This window comes from Mastacembelus armatus, chromosome 12 (assembly GCF_900324485.2).
Source record: "Mastacembelus armatus chromosome 12, fMasArm1.2, whole genome shotgun sequence".
NCBI classification, from domain to species: Eukaryota; Metazoa; Chordata; class Actinopteri; order Synbranchiformes; family Mastacembelidae; genus Mastacembelus; species Mastacembelus armatus.
Window position 1 is genome coordinate 882324 of NC_046644.1, and position 26088 is coordinate 908411.

At 42.0% G+C, this 26088-nt stretch overlaps 1 protein-coding gene across 1 annotated transcript in view; it reads right to left on the reverse strand.

Moving 5' to 3' along the window:
• Positions 1-26088, reverse strand: part of dcc (DCC netrin 1 receptor) — a 252047-nt gene that overhangs the window by 150975 nt on the left and 74984 nt on the right. Inside the window, exon 8 of the mRNA XM_026297730.1 lies at positions 11549-11708. Coding sequence (XP_026153515.1) covers positions 11549-11708 — 160 coding nt within the window. The remainder of the gene's footprint in view (positions 1-11548; positions 11709-26088) is intronic.

Consider the following 26088-nt stretch of genomic DNA (forward strand, 5'->3'; position numbering starts at 1 on the left):
AGTATTCACTCCCTTTGGCATTTTTCAGGTTTTGTTACATTATAACCTGTAATTTAAATGTTTTTTTTTTTTTATGTTTTTTTAAAAATCTGAAAATGTATTCACCCCCTTTGCAAGCCCCTCAAAAGTTCTAGGGCAACCAATTACCTTCAGAAGTCACATAATTAGTGAAATGAAGTCCACCTGTGTGCAATCTAAGTGTCACATGATCTGTCATTATAAACACACCTTTTTGAAAGGCCCCAGAGGCTGCAACACCACTAAGGATGAGTCTTCACCCCATGAAAACCAAGGAGCTCTCCAACCAAGTCAGGGACAAAGTTGTTTAGTACAAGTCAGGTTTGGGTTATAAAAAAAAATATCCAACCATCAAATCCATCATCTTCAAATGGAAAGAATATGGTGCCACAACAAACCTGCCAAAAGAGGGTCACCCACCAAAACTCACAGACCGGGCAAGGAGGGCATTAATCAGAGAGGCAGCACAGAGACCAAAGGTAACGCTGAAAGAGCTGTAGAGTTCCACAACAGAGACTGGTGTATCTGTGCATGGGATCACAATAAGCCGTACACTCCATAGAGCTGGGCTCTATGGAAGAGTGGTCAGAAAAAAGCCATTACTTAGTGTTAAAAATAAGAGGGCATGTTTTGAGTTTGCCAAAAGACATGTGGGAGACTCCCCAAATGTATGGAGGAAGGTGCTCTGGTCAGATGAGACTAAAATTGAACTTTTCGGCTGCCATGGAAAACGCTATGTCTGGCGCAAACCCAACACATCCCATCACTCCAAGAACCCCATCCCCACAGTAAAACATGGTGGTGGCAGCATCATGCTGTGGGGATGTTTTTCAGCAGCAGGGACTGGGAAACTGATCCGAGTCGAGGGAAAGATGGATGGTGCTAAATACAGGGATATTCTTTGTTTCTGTTTCAGTCTGCCTGTGATTTGAGACTGGGACGGAGGTTCACCTTCCAGCAGGACAATGACCTGAAGCATACTGCTAAAGCAATGCTTGAGTGGTTTAAGGGGAAACGTTTAAGTGTGTTGGAATGGTCTAGTCAAAGCCCAGACCTCAATCCAATTGAGAATCTGTGGTCAGACTTGAAGATTGCTGTTCACAAGTGGAAACTATCCAACATGAAGGAGCTGGAGGAGTCCATACCTGCCTTGAGGAATGGGCAAAAATCCCAGTGGCAAGATGTGGCAAGCTCATAGAGACTTAGCCAGAGTGACTTGCAGCTGTAATTAAATAATTATACATTTTTTCTGTTATTGTCCTATTTGTTGTTTGCTTCACAATAAAAAAATTTTTTAAAAAAATCACATCTTCAAAGTTGTAGGCATGTTCTATAAATGAAGTGATGCAAACCTTCAAACAATCCATTTTATTTCCAGGTTGTGAGACAACAAAACATGAAAAATGCCAAGGGGGTGAATACTTTTGCAAGGCACTGTGTGTGTATATGTGTGTGTGTGTGTGTGTGTGTGTGTGTGTATATATATATATATATATATATATATATATATATATATATATTATATATATATACTGCGAAGGACCCGAGATTGAGGAAGACACACACACACCACCCATAGAGGTGAGACGGGAAATTTTTTATACACACACACATAGTTAACGATGTTCCTAGCACTGTGCTCTTCTGCACAGAGAGCTCTGATGTTGTTCTTGGGATCTGAAGAGTCACTCTCCCAGTTTGGGGGTCACAGCCCTGACTGTTCCAACAGAGATCTCTGTTGCCTTCACCATCTACATCTTTTCTATAAATATAGTCACCGCCTCATGTCCTCCTACCACCACTGGGACCACTTTAGCCTTCACTTTTGAAAATCCTCTTTCAGGCCATTTCTCATACTCCTTCTCCTCTGCTACCTTCTGCTCCTTAACTACCACCACAATGTCCAGTTGGTTAGACAGTGCCTTTCCATTATTCTTGATCTATCTGGTCCCACAGGATCTTTGCTTTGTCATTCTCCACAACTGCTGCAATTCTCCCATCTGACTTAAAAGGGTCTAAGTCATCCTCAGCACAGATGATTCCATACACAATACAGGAGCGTTATATGTTTTTGTAGAAGATATAAATGTATATAGTTTTAGAGGTAACAGTGTTCTGGTATGCATGTTCTTCATCACTTCATCATAAATAACTGCAAAGCAAGGGTCACAAATGATTTTGTTTCTTCTGAAACTTGTGTCCGGTCATGAGTACAGTACAGTTTGCTAATATTAAAACTTCTTTATGAACGCTTATTTCAATCTGCTATATCACACAGCTGCTGTCATGACTATATGTTGTCTTTCATTTTATCAGCAAAAACTGGGCTTCATGAAAACACAACATAGCTGACCACAGAGAGGGGAGACTGGAGGTTTAACAGTGCACTCTCCCAAAATATTATTTTATAGCGTATGTTTTTATTCACCGTGTGTCATTTCTAAGAAGCATCAGCATCTGATTAATTGGATAGTGAAGGTATAAAGCCAGCAGCTGAAGTTCGTTCATTTCCAGCCTGAGCTGTGGCATGTCAGTAAGGTTGGGGTAAATTTTATTAGCTTTATTATCTCCTGACCTCATTAATTATTTTTAGTGTCATTTTTGGTGCAACTTCATTAATTATTATTAAGTATTATAACTATTACTAAATATCTGCATCCGCATCTAAATTAGGCAGTGGTTTTTCCAAGGTATACAGTAACTTCGTTACAGAGAGGTTACTCAAGGTAATTAGAATATACATAATGAATATACACAAATAAAATAATCAAACAATCAAATCTGTTTCTTCCAAAATGTTTCTGCATTTGCAGTTTAGTTGCACAGGAATGTTTTAGTAAGATGGTTGGATGATTGTCCTCATGAAGTCAAGCAAAATTTTCCAGAATATTAAAGCAAAGTAACACACGCTCTACACACAATAATCACAGATTACAGCAAACCTTCAGTTACTACGTATGCATTCATTAATATGGTCAGTACAAGCACAGGATGCTGTACATTGAGTGTAAGCTGAGCACCACCTACAAACATTATAGAGTAACACGTGGTGCTGTGGTACAAATGACTGACAGTCGTGATGAAAGTGGAAACTTACCGCAGCAGAGCGTGACAGTTTGAACTGCTACCACTGTACCTCAATTCAACAATTACACTGTCACCACTTTACTATTTTAAATTTGACCGACCCAACACTTACCTGTCCTTGCCCCAGTACACACCTTTCGTCTTTTCCAGAGCAATTCAGAGTTAATTGCACTGTCAACCATGTTTTTTGCACTCGCTGCTTAAGGTTCCATCCTTTTACACCCAACTTACTCAACTGGCTGACTTGCCACCAAACCCTTTACTTTCAGACTTCTGTGGGCAGTCCTTAACGTTTCAGCCAGCTTTGTATATCTAAGTTTTTTACTCTAAAAAGCTTTTTCTACAGCTTCTTCCCAGGAAATTCCAAGTTCCCCAAAATACATAATCCACTCTGTTTCTGACCACAACACAAGATCTGCTCTTAAATGAATGCTATTTCCTGAGGGACTATGAGCTGACTACCTATATTTTCTCTCAGTTGGCATTCTCCCTATCCTTAGTTGACTTTTGCCTGTTCAAGACACTTCCTGCCTTTTTCACCCTCACAAACAAACAAAATCCCTCCTTGTTTCTTCTTTTCATCTGTTGAATTTCAATAGTTTGTGCTAGACACCTGGTTATGTCTCCAGGTGTATTGCCTTTAAAGGAGGCTTGACTTACACCCTAAAGGATGTACTGAAGTGAAGCTACCCCTGATCACAAAGAACATGCTGGGTCCTCCATTCAGATTCTGAGGAGATGGTAGTGCATCATAAGTTAAGCCCTTCCTACCTGTGTCCATATTTCTCTCCAATGTCTTTCTTTCTGCACTTTCCCTGTTCATGTATGGTCCCCGCTGCGCCGAAGAGAGTCTTTGCACATCTACCAGCATCTTCTTGTCTCCTAATCTCCTCAAGAACCAGTTTCTTCCTGTCAGCTGCTGATGCTTTACTTTAAATAACCTGTGGGACTAACACTTAGGACAAAGTCATCCTGTCCCTCCTGTACAGTATACATGCACCACAATGTCTCTGTGTCTAAGACCTGCCTGAGTCTGCAACACTCAGTCCATTTATATGCAAAGTTGAGCTACTGTTATATCTCAACTAGGCCATTTAAATGGACTACTGTCCATGTCCCAGTCTATAAATACAGAAGGGGAATGGATTTATTGACTGAAGTATGTCCGACACTGCTATGATAGGTGGTGATATGCTCTGTTTCAGCTTTTTAGTATTGGACCTTTTTCTAGTGGACCTATTTTGTTACAGACCAAACAATCCACAACATTAGCTAGCAGCAAACTGCATAGCATGTGGAGCGGTGAAAACACAGACATGCTGTTTTCCTTTCATCAATCTCATACTTTTTATTTCTTAAGGTGGCACAGCATAAAGTGTCTCCTCATCCATTCAAAAATGTGTGATTCTCTGTTTATTATTATTTTGGCATTTTGTTTGGCTTCCAGATCAAAACCTGGGACAGGAACTGTGGAGTGTGCAAACTGTGCCTAGGCCAATTTGTGTCCAGTTAAGGTGTGGACATGCTGGAGCAGCTCGATTTCCAGGTGCATTATCTGGGTGTGTCATTCTTTGAGAAATTCAATTCAGATTTCAGTCAGACTAACATGTTTACAAGTATTTTAAAAGTTTTAGTGAGACCAACTCAAGTAGTCAGACTAACTGACTAACTGTAGTACCAGACACAGTGGCGAGAGCCTCCCCTTACTACGGACCATGGGAGGAGTCCGCACTTCAGATGGCGCAAGTCGTTACACCTACTAGACTGATGGGATCATTGTATAATGAACCAACCACCCCGGCTCTTCCCCCTGATAAGTCTCCTTTAGTCTGGCAGCCTGCGTCAGGCACAACCCCTGTTCAGGGTCTGCAACCTGGTGTATATACTAGATTTATGCCCCCCAGTATCATATCTTATCAAAGCCCCTGGCTTCCTACATCACTTAACTGTGGCCTGAAAAGGGACACAACACCTAAAGGCTACCATCATGGAGCTGATCCTACCCACACATCGGTAGATTTAAGAGAGCAGGGCATGATGGATACTCTGAATAGAATGATGAGTGAGTGAGTTGCAGACCCTGAGAGATCAAGTAGGATTGGCATCTCCTGAATTCTGTCACTCACACGCCAGTGGTCATCTTCTTGCTGATCGACCCCGACCGGACCAGATAGGTCAGAGAGAGGATTACGCTCTTGTCTCTATACCTGAGTATTCTCTTCGGGAGCCAGTACCAAGGTCCGTAGCTAGCTGGCACCACTCGAACCCAGCTGAGATGTCAAAGTCAGCCAACCTTAGTCGTCCATATACCTACTCTAAACCATCTCCTATGTACGAGCCACCGATTCCACCATATGGTACACCTCCACAGCTGCCATTAACCTGTCTGAGAGAGAGAACATATCGGGGCCTTATTCCTACTATCCCCGACTTCTGTAGGAGAGATCCCAGTGAGTTCACACGCCTCAAGAAGGCCTTAGAAAATCTTCTACCGCCTGATGCGACCGAGCTGTTTCGCTATCAGGTTCTATTGGATCATCTTAAGTTGGACGAGGCTCGTCTTGTGGCGGATGCCTACCTGAACTCACCTAACCCATACTCCGACACCATGGCCGCCTTGACTGATAAATTTGGCCAACCTCAGAGGCTTGCACTGAACAAAATTGCCACTGTACTGAATACACCAGATATCCGAGCAGGCGACTCACCAGCCTTCCAAAGGTTTGCCTTACAAGTATGTGCCCTGGTCGGGATGCTGCAAACCCTTGGACCTGATGGCACGGTGGAGCTCCAATGCGGGTCACACGTCGAACGATTACTGAGCAAATTACTGTCAGACCTGCGGTCAGAGTTTCGGAGGAACATGTATCGAAAGTCTGGACAAGGACATAACCTGATAGACTTTTCAGATTGGCTACAATATGAGGCATAGTGTCAGGACAGTGAGGGTCCCCCGAAGAGTCTACGCAGGAGACCAAGTGGAAGGACCATCAGAAACGTCCCACAAGAGCTCTGCACCTGACTGCTGACGTCCAGGGTGCAGAGGAGGCCGGTAATCAGCCTCCAGTAGGACCACAGGTTACGGGGCCTGACACGGCCATTAAAATGAGGTCCCAGCATGCCTACTGCCCGTATTGTGAGAGTAAAGAGCACTTCTTAAGTCAGTGTGACACCTTCAGGACCTTCGATAAATAAAAAATAGTGCAGCGGATAAAGACCAATCAGCGCTGTTGGCGGTGTGGGAGGGCACATCAGTCATCTGTTTGTAACCTCAAGAAGCGATGCCATAAGTGCCAAGGCAAACACCTCCAGGTGCTGCATGATGTCAATACGAACCATCAGGCAGGATGTACAGACTTTGGCCGGCACATCGGTCACCTTCAAAATATCACCCTGTGCCCAGCCACACAAGACCTTTGTGATTAGGGATGCCTTCACTGCAGAACCTCTTAGTCTAGCTGATCACACATACCCTGTGAAAAACCTCAAGGCGAAGTTCAGATACCTACGAGACCTGGCCCTCCAATCCTTCAACAAGGTAACACCTACGTTGCTCATAGGTACAGATCATCCTCACTTAATAACTCTAGTCGAGCCAGTGCGTATAGGTCCACCTGGCGGCCCTGCAACAGTGAAGACCAGACTTGGCTGGACGCTTCAGGGTCCAGCAAGGTTTGTCGAGACCCAGAGATCACACCAACAATGCTTGTTCACCTCTTTAAGTCCTGTAGAGGTCGAACTAAGAAGAAATGTCGAGAAGCTGTGGCAGCTGGATGTGATGCCACTGAGAAATGACAAGCAAGTGGTGCGCTCAAGGGAAGACCAGCAGGATCTTGACTTACTGGAGACCAAGACTGTCAGGGTGGAAATAGATGGTATCACACGATATGGCACTCCATTACTCCGCAGAAAGAACTGGCCTGTCTGCCAGGTTCCTATGGAAGCTGTATTGCCAAGGCTTCGAAGTTTGGAGAAACGGCTGCTGAGGGAACCATCTCGCGCAACTGCTTACGAGGCTGAGATCGCAAAGTTAGAACAGGCGGGCACTGTAGTACGGCTATCAGAGCAACAGACACCACCTGACGGTGAGTGCTGGTACATCCCTCACCACATGGTGCAACACAATAGAAAGGACCCCATTGTTTTTGATTGCTCATTCCGGTACAAAGACCTCTGCCTCAATGAAGCATTGTTGGCTGGTCCGCCACTGAGTCCTTCTCTCTTAGGAGTCCTTCTGCGCTTCAGAGAACACAATGTTGGCATTAATGGCGATATAAAGCGTATGTTTCACCAAGTGGTGTTACTACCAGAAGACCGACCCCTGTTGCACTTCCTTTGGCATAACATGCAACGACAGGAGTCCCCTCGAGTCTATGAGTGGCGGGTCCTACCCTTCGGCACCACATGTAGCCCGTGTTGTGCCACCAACGCACTGCAATGACATGTCTCAAGTCACAGACAGTGCTGGGTGGTTTTCAGTGGAAAGGTGTTTTTATGTGGACAATTGTTTACAAAACCTGCCATCTGCTCAAAAAGCCAAACAACTGATTGACAAGTTAAGGAGTCTCCTTGCCTCTGGGGGATTTGAAATTCGCCAATGGGCCAGCAATCACACTGAAGTGATAAGTCACCTACCTGCCTAGGCCAGATCAGATAAGATGGAGCTGTGGCTAGCTCATGATAAAACTGAGACACCCGAGACAACTGAGACTCCGACACGCTCAGCTACAAGCATCGATCAGTGACATATGAGACTGTTACTATGCGCAACATCTACCGTGTCCTAGCCAGTCAGTATGATCCACTTGGGTTTATCCTTCCTTATACCACAAGGGCAAAGGTGTTAGTTCAGAGACTGTGGGACTGTAAGCGATACTGGGATGATCCCAATCTTCCAAAGGACCTGTTGATAGCCTGGCGCACATGGGAAGGGGAGCTGGAATACCTGCATCACATACATTTGCCTAGATGTTACACCTTAGCTGACATGGATCAACCAGATACCAAAAGAGACATCCATGTGTTCTGTGATGCATCTACCCAGGCTTATGGAGCAGTTGCCTACCTAAGATCTGAGGACGCAAAGGGACGGGTTCAGGTTGCTTTCCTCCTCGCACGTTCACGAGTTGCACCGCGCAAACAGTTGTCCGTACCGAGGCTTGAGCTCTGTGCTGCAGTGACTGGAGCTCAGTTAGCTAAACTGTTGACCACTGAGCTCACCTTTGATATCCAGGGCGTTGTACTTTGGAGTGATTCAACTACAGTCCTCAACTGGCTACATTCCGAATCCTGCCGCTTTAAAGTGTTTGTAGGAACTAGAGTGGAGGAAATACAGGAACTAACGACCATTCAAAGCTGGCGATATGTTGAGTGTGTCCAAAATCCAGCAGATGACCTGACAAGGGGAAAATCACTACAGGATTTAGTAAAACCTAATCGCTGGTGTTGTGGACCAAACTTCCTGCTGCTACCTCCCTTGGAGTGGCCAAACCTTTCTTCCATGGACCACCCTACAAGAGAAGATACTACTGAGCTCAAGCGAGATGCCTTCTGCGGTCTCAGTACTACCTCCAATACCCGAGTAAGGGTGGAACCAACAGCCAAGACTTGGACTGAGTTAGTGGATGCCTTTGCGAAGGAGATCCACATGGGGAATAAACTTTCTGGAACACCTTCGGCTGATACCTATCGTGCAGCAGAAATGCTCGCATTTCGGAGGGCCCAACAGGACAGTTTTGTCAACGACTATCAACTCCTCGAGTCTGGAAAATCTGTACCACTTAATAGTCGACTCCTTTGCCTTTTTCCGGAATTCGATGCCACTCACCAGGTGATCAGAGTAGGAGGACGGCTCCGGAGGGCTCAGAAGATAGATCCACTGGCAAGACATCCTATTGTACTTGACAAAGCTGCTTGTCCAGGCAGGAATACGACCATAAACTTCGTCACCCAGGCCCTGAACATGTATTTGCCGAGCTGAGACGTACAGTATGGATCCTAAGAGGTCGGGAAGCAGTGAAACGTCACCAACATAGCTGTCGTGAATGTCATCAGTGGAGATCAAAACCAGCAGTCCAGAAAATGTCTGATCTGCCACCTCCGCGGCTCAGATTGTTTAAGCCCGCCTTTTACTCTTGTGGAGTCGATTGCTTTGGTCCATTTTTGGCCGCAGGACAGAGAAGCGTTGGGGTATCATCTTCAAATGTCTCACGACTAGAGCGGTACACCTAGACCTTTTGTATTCCATTGACTGCGATGCGACTCTTTTCTCATGTCCCTGCGGAGGTTTGTAGCTCGGCGTGGTAAACCAGTAGAGCTATACTCAGATCAAGGAACCAACTTCCGAGGTGGGGAGAGAGAGTTAACGGAAACCTTCTCCAACCTCAATCCAGATCTCCAACGACAGCTAGCTACTCAGCAGATTTCATTCCATTTCAACCCTGCAGTGGCACCCCATTTCGATGGTGCATGGGAACGAGAGATTCGTTCGGTAAAGGCAGCCTTGTATACCACCATTGGCTCACAAACGATGAGTGAAGAGGTACTCAGAACTACACTAATCGAAGTTGAGTCCGTACTCAATTCAAAACCCCTGGGCTATGTGTCAACCAATGTAGCAGATTTGGATCCTGTGACTCCCAACTATTTGCTCATGGGGCGGCCGGACAGTGCTTTACCTCAGGTGGTCTACCCACAATCAGAGCTCCTAGGTTGGCGAAGATGGAGGCACTCCCAGGACCTAGCTGATAGATTCTGGACTTCTTTTGTGCGAAATTACTTACCTAACCTGCAGACAAGAGGCAAGTGGAGGTCTCCAGCCTCTGAGGTCACTGTTGGAGCAGCGGTTATGATGGTGGATCCTCAACTGCCCAGATCCCTTTGGCAGATAGGAAGGGTTCGGAAAGTGTTCCCTGGTCCTGACAATCATGTCAGTTCAGTCGAGGTACAGATTAAAGACAAAGTATATACTCGACCCATTGTTCGGCTCATAGTCCTGCCCGAGATTCCTGAGGATGATGACATACAGTCAAGCATCTAATGAACAGGTGTTGGCTTTCAATGGACACATTTGCTCACAAATGTGGGGCGGCTGTGTTAGAAAGTCAACAGGGGTAGGGGGGAGCTCCGCGCATGCGCACCGCGCTGCAGTCTGCCCATGCTGAGCCTAGGAGTGCAGTTACCCTGAAAGAAGCTAATCTTAAATTGGTAGTGGTCAGTTTGTAGTGTTCAGTTGATTCCTTTGTTGCTTGCTGTAATCCTGTATGTTTGGCTGGAACCTTGGGTGCGGTGTGCGTCATTACCGAACAGTAAGTTCTGAATTTCATATTGTATTATGAATGATTAGCAGCACGATCGTGTGACTACATAACACTGCTACGTAACTTGTGTTGGGGAACTAATACAAGCGATTGCATGTTGTTATTGATTGATGTTGTTATGTCGTTAATATTGATGTCACTTGTGTGAACGGTTGGATGTATCTTACAGATGTTTGTGACATTATAGTCACAGCTGGGAAGTGACGATGTATGTTATGTGCCTTAGTGCAGTTCCTTAACTGTAAGGATATTGTTCGCCAGTAGATGGCGGTGTTGTTACACCCTCCATGTTGATGTTAAGTTTATTGGTATGATTACATCTGTAATAGTGTGGGTGGCAATATTGTATACTAATGTGTATTGTTCATTCATTTGTAGACCACACCCACACCCACCTACATACCCACATCTGTGTACTATTTGGAGCTCAATAAAGGATTTGGAGAAGTATCACATCGGCAGTGTTCTTATCGACACTCCAGGGTGACACTACCTTCATACGGCTATGCACCCATACAGTCCACCTATCCTGCTCTTCTCATAACCTTCGAGACACTAACACAACATCATGTAACGTCATGTACTGATTGCCTCCAAACAGCTACATCCCTGGATTCTGACAGCTTCATCTCCTATTACACATTTAAACTCCTCAGTTAAACTCCAAAATCATATCCCATTTACCATATAGACACACACACTGCTGAGGCAGCATGAGCTCCCAGCCACTTTCAAATGTATGTACTAACCCCCCTCTTTTTGATTTCTCTACCTTCAAGATGGGTCTACTACACACTGTCAGAGGTTATAACTGTGCTAAAACCATACTGAAGGCACCACAGTTTGAGTTTTCCAGGAAGGCATGACACCTCTATGCTGTTATCACCATCGATTGCCAGCTGCTGTTGGTCCTGTTCTTTATCGTTGAGACCTGTGTCATACTAGCTTGTTAGATGTTGCTGGTATTGCTTCATCATCTAAACAAAATATTTTTATCTGAAAGCATAACTTTTTCTAATGAAGTACTCCTGGCCCAATTTAAGTTAGCGACCAACTGTTTCAATTAAAAAAAAACAACAAAAGGCACAAAAAAAAAAAAACAACAAAAAAAAAAAACATCTTACCTCTCGACTCCGTCCTGGGAGTAGTAAACCCCATAAGTCTGCACTGCTCCTCTGGTCTCCTCTGGTGGGCGCCAGCTGAGTTGGACAAATCGACTGGACACTAGGACAGGGACCAGGTCGCGTGGGGCAGAGGGGAGGGCAACGCCTGGGCTGGGGGACACTGGTGGGGGATCAGAGGAGGAGGAGTAAGTCAAAGGGATGCCAGAAGGAGCAGGAGAAGGGCGAGGAGGAGGTGTGTGGGCGGGTCTATACTGAGTGGGAGAGGCTTCTGTTAAGGTTCAATGAGGGGACAAGGAGGGAGGGGGGAGAAGAAGGGATAAAGGTGGTGGGATGTTGCAGGAAGGGAGCAAAGGGGGTTGAGCAATGAAAAATGAAAAGAGCAAATGAGAGATGAGATGTGGAGATAAGGAACAAAAAAGACATGGAAGAGACAAGAAGGAAGAAAAAGGAAGAAGAGTGGTAAAGAAGATCACAGGCAAGAAGAAAAAGCGGCAGAGCATCTGAAGAGTTTAGTCACAAAACATATCAGTTAACTCAAAGTCTAGAGTGGTGCCTACACAGCTCAGAGTACTGCAATTCAATTCAATTCAATTCAATTCAATTCAATTCAATTCAATTCAATTTTATTTGTATAGCACCAAATCACAATACAAATCATCTCAAGGCACTTTACAAGAACTAAAACTAAAAACCAAACAAATCCCTTATGAGCAAGCACTTGGCGACAGTGGAGAGGAAAAAACTCCCTTTAATGGAAGAAAAAACCTCCAGCAGGACCGGGCTCAGTTTGGGCAGCCATCTGCCTCAACCATTTGGGGTGAGTGGATAGAGGAGAGAGAAAACTAAAGCCTGCAGCCTTTTAGTATTTTATTTATTGATGAATCTACTTTAGTGGACTGACATTTGAAATGCACATTTTTTAAAAATTTGGAATAATTTGTTTTGTGGTAGAGCTATAGAGATTAATAATACTTGTCTGATTCCTACATCTCATGGACTGTGAGAAACTCCTGAATACGTTTCATAAAAATGTGAATCCCACATTTCTGTATCAATATTGATCTGAATCTGGGTACTTTATTTGGATAATGACATCTCATCAGGGGCCTTTCTATTTACACTTCATAGTAATTATTGCTTATTACCCTGAAACTGTGTAGGCAGTTTGACCAGTTCCCAGGCTGTTTGACTTGTCTAGTACTGTATCTAGCACATTAACCAGATGGAAATATGCTAGCACTGGTCAGTCACAGGAGATCATTGAGCTATCCTCTGTCCTGGCCATTTGTTCTCAGGATTGGACATCATTCCAGTCAGAAAAGAGTCAATAAGGTTTCTCAGAGATAGGAGAGAGCCGTGACTAATAAGCTAGATGACAGTTAGCAAGGTTGTAACACTAGCGGCTGATGATTTGCACAGCTTATTCAGAAGTCATATTTGCTGTCACACAATTGTTTGTAACCAATTCTTCTTCTGAGGAGCAGTTCATACTCCAACAAAGAAAGGTAAATTCAATTCAATGATGCAACACCACAAATAAGCTATAATAGCTCCCCTGCATCCCCTCAAAGCTCAACACTGTCAAAACTGTCTACAGTGCAAACCTGCATGTCAAATGTTATTGAACGTGATGAAAAATATACAGAGAGCATTTTGTCACCATGAGAGAATGTACTCATCTCAGCATTTGCAATACAAGTTGTAACCAATTCTTCTTCTGAGGAGCAGTTCATACTCCAACAAAGAAAGGTAAATTCAATTCAATGATGCAACACCACAAATAAGCTATAATAGCTCCCCTGCATCCCCTCAAAGCTCAACACTGTCAAAACTGTCTACAGTGCAAACCTGCATGTCAAATGTTATTGAACGTGATGAAAAATATACAGAGAGCATTCTGTCACCATGAGAGAATTTACTCATCTCAGCATTTGCAATACAATTATTTTGTAGTGGAATTTACCCATTTTAAGTAATGGTGTGACCAGACTCTACAAAGGTAAAAAGAACCAGAAACTTGCAGGGATATGTTTGTATTATATAATGTATTATAGATATCCCTCGAGAGTCAGTTGGTGAACTTATTCTTCTTCATGCCTAAACATGTAGCTAACCTGTATACATGTGTTTGTTATGACACAGTAGACATCCAGATACAGATAACATGTCAACTTTTTAAACTATAGAAGCTGTACACTAATTTCAGTTCCTGGACAGAGTGTCACAGAACAAATTATACATTGTGTTTTATTCAGGTGGAAAATGTTTTCCTGATTATGGCACATGTATTTCTGGGATTTCAAAAAAGTGATGTAAGTAAAAGAATGAAAATGAAAAAAAAAATTAAAACACCTATCTTTAATCTTAAATACAACTTAAATACAACACGTGTTTGCTGTGCTTACTTCATACTCGGATGATTGCAATATAAATCTCTATTTTACATTTTTTAACTGCGTGTTTACAAACATTACAACCAACATGAGGGATTAAAAAAATAAAACTTGAAGAGTGAAACCAGGTTAGTCAAAACTGTAATTAATAATTGGTTAATACATTGGTTAATACATGCTGAATGCATGCTGGGAGACTCCCAAAACATCCATGACATGTCCTGCATGAAGGGACCACTTTGACAGTTTAGTCCTCTTACCAAACACTGAAAAATGTCTAAAAGTTGCTATGCTGACGGATACACTACCAACAAGAGAAAGACTTCTGAATTACATTTTTACAAGCTGCTGCTGCTGCAAAAAAAAAAAATCTTTAAGAAGAGAAACTAAATAAGATGTGAGGCATCAGCAGGGAGAATAGGGAAACTGTGGGATCCTAACAGTATGCCTAGGCAGAGGCGCCTTCACACAATAGAAGTCTGGAAAGAAATGAAATGTTTTTGCCCCCTGGTAGGTGTGGTTTTCAGAGTGTGACATGCTGCTTCTATACACATATACACACACACATTTGAATTATTTTTCATGATGTAATGCATTCCATAGCCTTACCATATACCATCATAAATAAATGCCTACACCCAACCCTTAATCTAACCTAAAACTAAATCCTAACCAAAATACCTCACTTTCCAAAAAGGCCCCACCGCCCCCAACACACACACACTATATTGTGCTCACATCATTGCATCAACACTAAAAAGTGATAAAACACGTGACCTGTAGGATGTGTCTATATCTGTGTTGCCCATGTGTGCATGCCTGTGCGCACAAGGGTTATTATAAAAATATTTCATCTTTTATCAAAAGACAAAGAATTCTAGCCATCTAAAAGCAAACAGACATCATCATCATAAGTTGAGAGAAATCCAATTTATCTCAAGAGTCAAAGGTTGTGTCTCTCCACAGAGTCTTTAAATGCTTTTGTCTGTCTGTACATGTCAATACAGCTTCACTGAACACAGACACACACACACACTTTATGCTGTGCTGGAAAGAAAAAAATGGAGAGAGAGGAAAGAGGAGGAGCTGGCCAAAGGACTATAAAAGAGATAAAAAGTAAGATATGGAAGACATTAAGGATGAAAAAGAGGAGAGAAAAAAGACAACAAATGAGAGGAAGAAAAAATAAAAGGGCTATGATGAAAAAAATGGGGGAAGAAAAATTATGAAATATTGGCAAGGGGCAAGGGGATTGAGGAAGAAAAGAAAGAAGATAAGATCCAGCAAGAAAAGATAGGATACAGCAGCCAATGAGAAAGAGAAGAAAAAAAGAAGAAATGGACAGTGAAAAGGGGGTGAGGGAGAAAAAAGGAAATAAAAAAGAAAGGAAAAGAAATAATATAAAAGAAGATTTGATGGAGGGAGAAAGAATAAAGAGGAGGAGAAGAAAACATGAAGAAAGGGAGGAAGAAAAGAAAGGATGAAAAAACTGAAGGAAAAAATTGGGAAATAGAAAATGGAGAAGAAAAGGAATTAGGAAAAAAGAAGAGATTGGGAAAGGAGAAATATGATGTAAGGACAGAAAAAAAAGTTAAAGGGAAGGGAAAGAAGGAGGAGAAGGTACAGGAAGAGAAAAAAAGAATAGATGGAAGCAGAGGAGTGTTAACACACCTCCCCTCATCTTTGTGAGATGAGATTTCTGGGTGTGAAGGGCGGATTCGTTCCTGCTCGGTGACCCGGCCAAAACAGCCGAGCTGGCACTGAGCAGTAAAGCGTCAGCCTGTGCCGAAAATAGATGGGTAGGCTAAATAATAGAGTCAGACACCACAGAAGAAGAGCTGGAAAACAATCTGAATAAGTGCTGAAAATTACACTGCAGTCTGCCGGACGACAGATGATACCTGCAAACACACGCATGCACACACACGGCAAGCCATTTTTTTCCACCGCTGTGTCCACTTTCTACAAGCTGCTCTGCATTTATATTGTTTCTACTGCCTGAGTGATCTTTAGGAGAGTTTGTTTTCACTCTGCAGTTTCTACAGTCAAGGAATCTGATTTTCTGTGTATGCACTGGAGAATTACAATACAGACATAAAAGGACCAAACACAAAAATGTACAGCCTCTGTTTTAAACAAATCATAATATAGATTACAAAGCTACTACTAAATACAGAGCTCCACTGCACACTGGAGGACCACAAAGTTACAACCTGTATCACTTTATGCAACAGCCAAACACACACTGGCCAAAGGTTTTTGCAAGATGGAAAGAGTTAACAGAGTTTTTTGTTCAGCTGATAAAATTCTCGGTGTAAAAAGCTGAATGCCATTATGAGTCTATAAAATCATCAAACGGTGTTACCTGTTGTATTCAGAAGCATTTGTGTAGGACAGTCTCATCTCCAGAGGAACCTTTCAGAAAAGATGAAGATGTAGATGTGGTGAACCAATGGTCACAAGCAGGCCAAATTTGATTTTGTCAGTGAACTCACGTGTGACTTTGGCCTTAATACAAATTTTCTTTTGTTTGTTGTTTTTAGAGCTAAGAGACTTCAAATTAACTTTCTGGCAGGGAGACTGAGTCAGTGATCCATCCAGGTCCACTTAGTGCTTACTACACACCTTTTCCCATCACAGAGCTGTGCATTCAGACAAGGGGAGACACAATCCAGTTCTTGAGTTTAGGGACAATATCTCACGTCATTACATGACTCACTAGAGGCCATGCTGGTTGGTCATATAACATGATGTACCTACTTCCTGAGGACTAGAATATAGTTGCTGCATAAATTCAATCTGCTGCTGTTGCACTTAATGGCTATTGTTGCTGCTGGGGGCTAATATGGCCGCTATTGCTTAACGTCAACACCTCGTTACTGCTGAGGGTACAATGCTGCTGTCAACTGCTGCCAATGCCTGCTGCTGCTGTTGCCTTTGCTCAGAGCTAGTGCTTGACATTAACTACGATCAACTGATCAACTTATGCTTCCACCTGTGACTGCTGCCCATTAAATGATATTATTGTTGCTGACTTCTATTAGTGCTTTTCCCATTACTAACTGCTACTGATTGACATTAACATATAAGGCTACAAGTCACATCACAGACCTTAAGGTTCAGTTCAGACTTTTTGTCAGGTCTGATGTTTTTGTGTTGATGGTTCACAGTCATGCATGTAAGTGATAGCTATATGTGGTGTGAACACTGCTGAGGTCCTGAACTGGTGTGTACACAAACTGAACTAAAACATTCATGTTCTTATACGAATAACAACATTATCCAGCCAACATTTAAAATGTGCAGTTTTTACCGAATAACAAATATGTTCCTTCCAGTTTAGTTTAATCAGAGGCTTCTAAAAAATTTAAAACAAAATGAGCTGGTCTATCCATGATCCATCAGAGTGTTGTTGCTCAGTCTCCATGTTTCTTTTGACTGGTCTGTGAGGGGCTGACACTGAATGACGACAGGCGATATATGCAATGAGACAAAAAAAACAAAAACAAACATGAATTCTGATCTGGCCGTGGTCACACAGTGAGAGATCAGATATGAATCAGATCTGGGACTACATACACAAGTAAGTCTAAAGTCTGAGAACATCCAATTTGGTTTGCTCACTGTGAAGAGATCAGATTTGAGCCACTTTGAGGGGAAAAAACCTCAGCAGGTTATGTGAATGTAGTATAACTGCTGCTGTTATTGGTTGTTACTGCATTTATATTGTTGATACTGTTATTTGCTACTACTACTGTTATCTGCTGCTGCCTAATTAGCTGCTGTTGCTATATGCTACCTCTACAGCTACCTGAAAGCAAGTAGCATCACAGTATCACAACATAGAAAGGAGAGTCTCGTTCGATTCTGTTACACAAATTAAGACGGAAGCAAAGTTAAACTTAACTCACACTGCAAGCGCTTTACTATACATACACATTTTTACTTTTTGTAGTAGTAAACCAGTATAAATATATGGAGGAGGACTTCTGACACTGTATGTAGACCAGATGCAGGCTAAATATCTCCCTCCTTATCATTCTGCCTATAAATAGTCTCCATATCCATCCCCCCCCCCCTTCTCCCTTTCTTTTTTAACCTCTATTTATGCAGAAGATGACTGCTGCATTCATTCACTTGCTTCAGCTCCTGCCTCTCTTCCTCTCTCTCTGCACTCAATTTCAGGGCTCATTTCAGCCAGCTGCCGTTAAAAATGCCTGTACTACACACACACATGCACAATATATACACTCTCACACCCCCTCTCTTGCCCTCTAGTTTTAAATTCCTCTAAAATGGATATTTATTCCTGTAAATCTCCACTGCTGTGGGTGAGTGAGTAAAATCTTCAACATCTTAAGTGTGTGTGCACATGTGTGTGTACTGTGTGACCTGACTGACCTAAAAGTAGAAATTGACTTTAATGGATAAAAGCTGAATGAATGCACATAGACACACAGAAAGAAGCAAGCTGTACACAATAGACTAGAATAAGATCCTTTGTCATCTGGACTTTCTTAAATGCTGTATATTTATTAACATTTGTTTGAACGTCAATTAAGTTTATATTTTTGTGATTGTCAACCCATCTGCATATTCCAACAAACAAGTGTCTAAAAAGTGTTGTTGTGTGTGTCATATCATATTTGTTGGCTTATTGCTGTCCACAAACTTTTAAAAACACATAATTGAACCACACCGCTGTGCAGGGTGACTTGTTCCTTCCATGAATGTTTTAGGAGAACTAAAAGGAGAACTGAATTATTGAGTTTAAGACGGTGACCTAAAATGACCAAAATCCTTCTAAATGAATAAAATAATATATCACTGCTCTTCTAGACTTTACAAATGATATTAGAGCCAATGAATCTAATTATGACATATCTTTTTGAAGGGTTTGTGACACTGTTGTATAGCTGCTCCTTTTCCAAGTGCTGTCTATAAGAAAATGGATTTTGTTTCATTCTGGACATTGTAGTTCTGGTAAGGCAGTTTGGCCACTATGCCAAAATTGCTTCACAGCCTATTGCTGATCCTGTGGCCTTGGCTCTGTTATTACCATGAATACACACAGTGCACCTTATTGGGACTCAGTCACATATACACTATCCTGCTGCTCCACATAGTCTTTATTGCACCAAATGTCGAATAATCCACTTTTGAAAATAGTCCCAATGACACTATTTCCTCCTTTTCATAATACGCGTTATAAATTACTGTGGCCAGGTATTACTGAAGAACTTTTAAAGTGAAACTAATGCATGTATCTATCTTCAATAAAAATCAGTGAGCTGGAGCAGAGAGCCACTTAACGTAGAGAAAGCACTGAGAGACAGATTAACACTTTGTGCTTAAGCTACACATATCATTCCCTACAAAATCTTTAATTTATTCAAAACTGTCTTTTTGTTGATGTCACTAGGTTGATAATTTTTCTTTGCATCGACTCTTTGTGATAAAATAGGCTCAACACATTGTGCAACTCTACACTGAGTGCACAGAAATATGTATCCATCAACTGTGACAGGGAAGATAGAAAACATAGCGTTTGCACAAAGGCTGGACTGTCCCTTTATATTCCAGAGGCACAGAGCGTGTGGCAGTGTGCCTAATTTTACAGCTACTAATGACAGCATGGGCCTGTGTTTTCAGTATTTAACTTTGAAAGCTGTGTGTGTGTCCCTGCGTGTGAGTAAGAGAGTATACAATAATTTACCCTGATAGTGTCAGTCTGTATGCATTATTGTATATCCATACATTATAATGACCTGTCTGACTTATATACTATAGGAGTGAGGACATTTTGACTGGTCCTCACACCTTCAAAGGGCTGTATGAAAGTAAAAATTTGATTTCAATGTTAAAATTAAAAGCAGGTGTAGGTTAGGGTTAGGATTGGGATGGTTAAGGTTAGTCTAAGGGGCTAGGCAATGCACAAAGACAGGGTGTGTGTGTGATTTCCAGTAATAGCTCAGTAATACAGTACAGTAATTCCAGGTGTCTTTCATTGTACAGCTCTGTGTTCAGAGTCCTGGTGTTATTACTGTGAAAGCAGGAAGCGCAGGTCACACAACAGTCTGAGACCATCATCAGTGCTGAGGCAACCTTAGAACTAATAGTCTGTAGTTCTGGGGAAAACAAACCCACAGCCAAGTTCACCACAACAAGCTGGGTCAAAATACCAGACTTATTCCACAGTGGAAAAGCAAAAGAGAGCTTTGGTATTAACCAGCAGCAGGAAAGCACCTGATAATTTGCAAATTTGAGATATTTCTGTTTAAAAGAAGTCAGCAGCAATAATCTTGGTTCAGAAATAGAAGCCAAGAATCCAAATCCAGTTGGGAGCAGTCCATCAGAGTATGCCATAAATGTTTATTACCATCTGACAAAATACAAACATTTTAATCACTCTTCTAGCTCATAAAATCCTTACAGTATGAATGCTGTAAAAATATTTGGGTAATAGGAAACATTGCCCATTTCTCCCATTTCTTTTGACATTGTTCCTCTTGAGTTCTTATCCTATGAGTTAACAGTTCCGTTTCATATATTTCATTGACAATTTTCAGCCATTCATCCTGTGTTGGTGGCTCTACCTTCTATCATCTCTTAGTGATAGCCTTAAGACAATTACAGGACACAGCCAAAATATATGTGTATGATCTACATTTACTGCGACACACAGTCTCTCACATGGTCAGAGGTCGACCAATATGGGTTTTCTCTGGCTGATGCCGATGCTGATATTTAGAAATCAGGGCAGCCGATGGCCCATATATGATGTCGATTCTTTTGGCCGATTTTAATTTTCCCCCTTCATCTCTTTCCTTTGTGTGTCGGCCTCACAGACACATTTATGGAGGAAAGTTATCCTGTGTGTTTTGTGCAAGAATATTTGTCTGAATTGCAAGCATTTCTACTTTCAGATTTGATAGGTCAGCATCAATTCTAATACGTTACAATGTAATTACGCGTTCGAAACGAATGGTTTTCCCGCCATCATTAGCTGAAGCCATGTGTGTGTAAAATGTAACCAGGGCACGGCTACAATGTGTGTGTTGCTCCGTTTCTCACGCGGAGGGAGAGAAACTCTCCGGTACAGAAACAGAATGAATAACATGAGTTTATCCATACAACACATGCGACTATAACAATTTAGCCGCTGGGCTTGTTAGCATGTTTTGGTACTCATGCCTACAGCCTAAATTACTGCTCGCTAACAATACAGACCCAAAAAGTTACTCGCAATCGCTCTCCAAAAGTAGCTTCATATTGTATTCACTTACTGACTGTAATGATATGTGTTTCCCTGCCTGCAAAGTCTCAAATTTTACTTGTGGCCTCTGACTATTCCATATAAATCTTGAAATGTGTTTGTCAGGGACTGAAACAAGTAAAGAAGCCGGGGGAACTAGATTCATTTTTATAGTATCTATTCATGAGCTGAAATGTAACAGAGGAGTGGCCTATCTCTCAATATCCCTCCTAATATCCTGATCCACTTTTATATAATTGGCTTTATATAATTTGTCAGTTCCTCTTGTTAAAACAACCCCAAGATAAAATATTTTTTAATGTCAATTAATAGAATGTTGTTTGTTTTGGATGGGCAGTAATTCATTGTCAAAATCGGCTAGAAACCGAACTATTCTAATTGATTGGTAAATATATGGAAACGGTTTTCTAAATCATCAGCAGAAAGTGTCATGAGGCGGCCGGAGACACCCTTTTGTTTCTCTTTCCCCTTTTTTCTCCTGTGTCTGTTCGTCTGTATCTGTCCTAATGATTCACAGGTGCGCAAAGATAGTTGGCACGCCCCACTACGCAACCCACGCAATATAAGATTTCCTCATTCAGATTGCCAGTTCGTCATTCTACCTACACGGTCGCCAGCTCTGTCTTCGCCACCTGTTTCTGCTATGGACATACATCTTTGCTCTTCGCCAGTGAGCTGTTCGGACATGGCACCACGCTCCAGCTCTGCGGCTTTGAGAACCATCTTCGCAGTGGGGATTTTGGCGCTGCTTGCCAAACCCCAGAACAATTATTAATAAACTCTGTGTTATTTTGCGTGTGGGTCCTCATATCTTCAGATGCACACACTGTATGACAGAAAGCCCAAATATGTTTTTTAGTTCCAATTTTTACACCTTTAAGATCATAGTTCTACCTAATTGCTTCCACCAGGGGTTCTATGGAAATTGCAAATACAACAAAAAACAGCCCTGTCTAGTGGGTCGCTCTAATACTATATCAGAAAGGCTTCCATTTACTTTTATCCTTGCAGTTGGGCTTTGATAAAGTTTTTATGCATTGTATGGCCTTATCATTCAGTCCAAAGTGTTTGATACAGAAAAGCCCAGTTCACACTATCAAATGCCTTTTCTCCATCAAGGCTTATCAAGGCTACACTGATATTATGTTTAACAATTTTTTTTGATATGTAGGGTTCTTCTAATATTATCCTGGATTTGACACCCCTTTATAAATCCAGTCGAAGTTTTGCACTGGCACCTGGATTTCATTTTTTTTTAAAACACAGGAAGGACACATTTTGAAGAACATATAGTGTTAATTTGCAAATGTTCAATGGAATTTACTAAAGCATAATGAGTATAATGAGTAGATTTATGGTTACCTTCAGGTAATAAATTGGTTTCATCCATCCATCCATCATCTTCATCATCATCTGCCTCTTATTCCTTAATTAACCAGGGTCACAGGGATCTACTGGAGCCTATCCCTATCTCTCTTTGCATGAATGGCAGGTGTACTCCCTGTCACCAGTCCATCACAGTAAACGGGATGGTGTTGAAAAACACCATATGTCCTTAACCCTTATCAATTGTTTAAGAGAACTAGTAGACTTCTCTCGTAGAGGTACAGATAATTCTTTATTCCTTATTGATCCCACAGTGGGGAAATTCAATTTTTACCACAACTATATGACAATAGTAAGGTGCAAAGAATGAAAAAAAAAAAAAGCGTGCAACAAATTTACAAAATATTTACAAATTAAAATGCAATATATGTCTAAAATAAAATAAGCTACACAAGATAAGCTAATATGAAAACCTCTATGTGCACAGTTGAGTTTGTTAGATTGATTGGTTTTATAATCTATCAGTGGTGGGAATGAAAGACCTGCGGTACCGCTCCTTCTTACACGGAGGGTGTAACAGTCTTCCACTGAAGGAGCTGCTCAGTATGTTTTGCTGGTCTAAAGAGTGAATAAATGCATGAAGGCAAATGCGTCTCATGACTGCTCCCTGATGTCCCAGAGTGTAATGACTGTGAAAGAAGCTTTATCTCAGATCTTCTCTTTTATCCTTTGTCTTAGCATTAGTGCAGATGTGAAGTCTCCACCTATGCACTGTGATACCCCATATACTGAATAACTTCACTACAAAATCATAAGCAGAAAGTACATAAAGATTGAACATAGTAATATTTCTATATTTTTAAATGTAAGATGAATATATATTATAATGAGTTTCAAAACATAGCCATTATCTCACTGAATTGCAAAATGCCTGTCTTGAAATAATTCTACTACTAATTTTAGTAACAGGAATAATTCATATCTGCAGCAGCAGATTTCCCAGCTGATGGTGCAGTCAAAGCATGACCCCAAAAACCAACCTAGTGTATATACCGAGAACTTACACAGGCTAACTGGGGATTCATTCAGGTACAAACACACCTCTTTCTTTCTCCTGGTGAGTGATTATGAAGGGGCTGATGGTAAGGTGTTTCATCACAAAGGGGATCAATGTTGGAAGTGACAACACACACCCATATAAATACACACCAACACACACACACACAAACACACACAGCAAGTCGACAGATTTAGGCGTAGGCAGTGAGGTACAAACCTCCAACCTCTAACCAATCGATAGGCAAAGGCACGCACACACACACACACACACACACACAGTATATGGATGACCTTCCACTTTCTTCAATCGATAATGGCCACCGTTGCAGAAACATCAACGCTATGAGAGAAGAGAAGATAAATATTTTCCCATGCTCGTCCATTTTCCCCTCTCTACTTTGTAGGTTTTAATGCAGGGCAGAAAGGATAGAGCTTTAATGGCAAAGAGAGGAAGATTAATTTGATGAGAGATAAGGAGGGCCATGTGGGAAAAATTATTATTGAGAAGAGGTGGGGATTGAGAAACCAAATTATGGCAGTTAACCAAACCAAACCAAAAACTAGAGAGGAACTGTTGGCCCTGTCGAAGATTGGACACAGAGTAACACACCCAATCCTGACTATGCTGAGGAGACAGTTTCGTGGATGTACAGTGGGTACGGAAAGTATTCAGACCCCTTTAAATTTTTCACTCTTTGTGTCATTGCAGCCATTTGCCAAAATCAAAAAAGTTCATTTTATTTCTCATTAATGTACACTCAGCACCCCATCTTGACAGAAAAAAGCAGAAATGTAGAAATTTTTGCTAATTTATTAAAAAAGAAAAACTGAAATATCACATGGTCATAAGTATTCAGACCCTTTGCAGTGACACTCATATTTAACTCACATGCTGTCCATTTCTTCTGATCCTCCTTGAGATGGTTCTGCTCCTTCATTGGAGTCCAGCTGTGTTTAATTAAACTGATTGGACTTGATTAGGAAAGGCACACACCTGTCTATATAAGACCTTACAGCTCACAGTGCATGTTAGAGCAAATGAGAATCATGAGGTCGAAGGAACTGCCCAAGGAGCTCAGAGACAGAATTGTGGCAAGGCACAGATCTGGCCAAGGTTACAAAAGAATGTCTGCAGCACTCAAGGTTCCTAAGAGCACAGTGGCCTCCATAATCCTCAAATGGAAAAAGTATGGGATGACCAGAACTCTTCCTAGACCTGGCCGTCCAGCCAAACTGAGCAATCGTGGGAGAAGAGCCTTGGTGAGAGAGGTAAAGAAGAACCCAAAGATCACTGTGGCTGAGCTCCAGAGATGCAGTAGGGAGATGGGAGAAAGTTCCACAAAGTCAACTATCACTGCAGCCCTCCACCAGTCGTGGCATTATGGCAGAGTGGCCCGACGGAGACCTCTCCTCAGTGCAAGACACATGAAAGCCCACACAGAGTTTGCCAAAAAACACATGAAAGACTCCCAGACTATGAGAAATAAGATTCTCTGGTCTGATGAGACCAAGATTGAACTTTTTGGCGTTAATTCTAAGCGGTATGTGTGGAGAAAACCAGGCACTGCTCATCACCTGCCCAATACAATCCCTACAGTGAAACATGGTGGTGGGAGCATCATGTTGTGGGGTGTTTTTCAGCTGCAGGGACAGGACGACTGGTTGCAATTGAAGGAAAGATGAATGCGGCCAAGTACAGAGATATCCTGGAAGAAAACCTCTGCTCAAGACCTCAGACTGGGCCGAAGGCTCATCTTTCAACAGGACAATGACCCTAAGCACACAGCTAAAATAACAAAGGAGTGGCTTCGGAACAACTCTGTGACCATTCTTGACTGGCCCAGCCAGAGCCCTGACTTAAACCCAATTGAGCATCTCTGGAGAGACCTGAAAATGGCTGTCCACCAACGTTCACCATCCAACCTGACAGAACTGGAGAGGATCTGAGAATGGCAGAGGATCCCCAAATCCAGGTGTGAAAAACTTGTTGCATCATTCCCAAGAAGACTCGTGGCTGTACTAGCTCAAAAGGGTGCTTCTACTCAATACTGAGCACAGGGTCTGAATACTTATGACCATGTGATATTTCAGTTTTTCTTTTTTAATAAATTTGCAAAAATTTCTACATTTCTGTTTTTTTCTGTCAAGATGGGGTGCTGAGTGTACATTAATGAGAAATAAAATGAACTTTTTTGATTTTGGCCAATGGCTGCAATGACACAAAGAGTGAAAAATTTAAAGGGGTCTGAATACTTTCCGTACCCACTGTAGAACCGAGGCGGTGCAGAAGCTTCCTGCTCTTTCAGGAAATGGTCACTTGAGGAAAGGGATTGAGAGACTGCTTTGAGCTCACAAACTAGGATGTACTGCTGGAGTGTACAACGGGAGCTCAGAAAGGCACTGAGGCGAGCTAAGGTTGAGTACAAGAAAAAACTCGAAAAACAGCTGGAAAAGAATAATACCAGGGAGGTGTGGAGAGGGGTAAG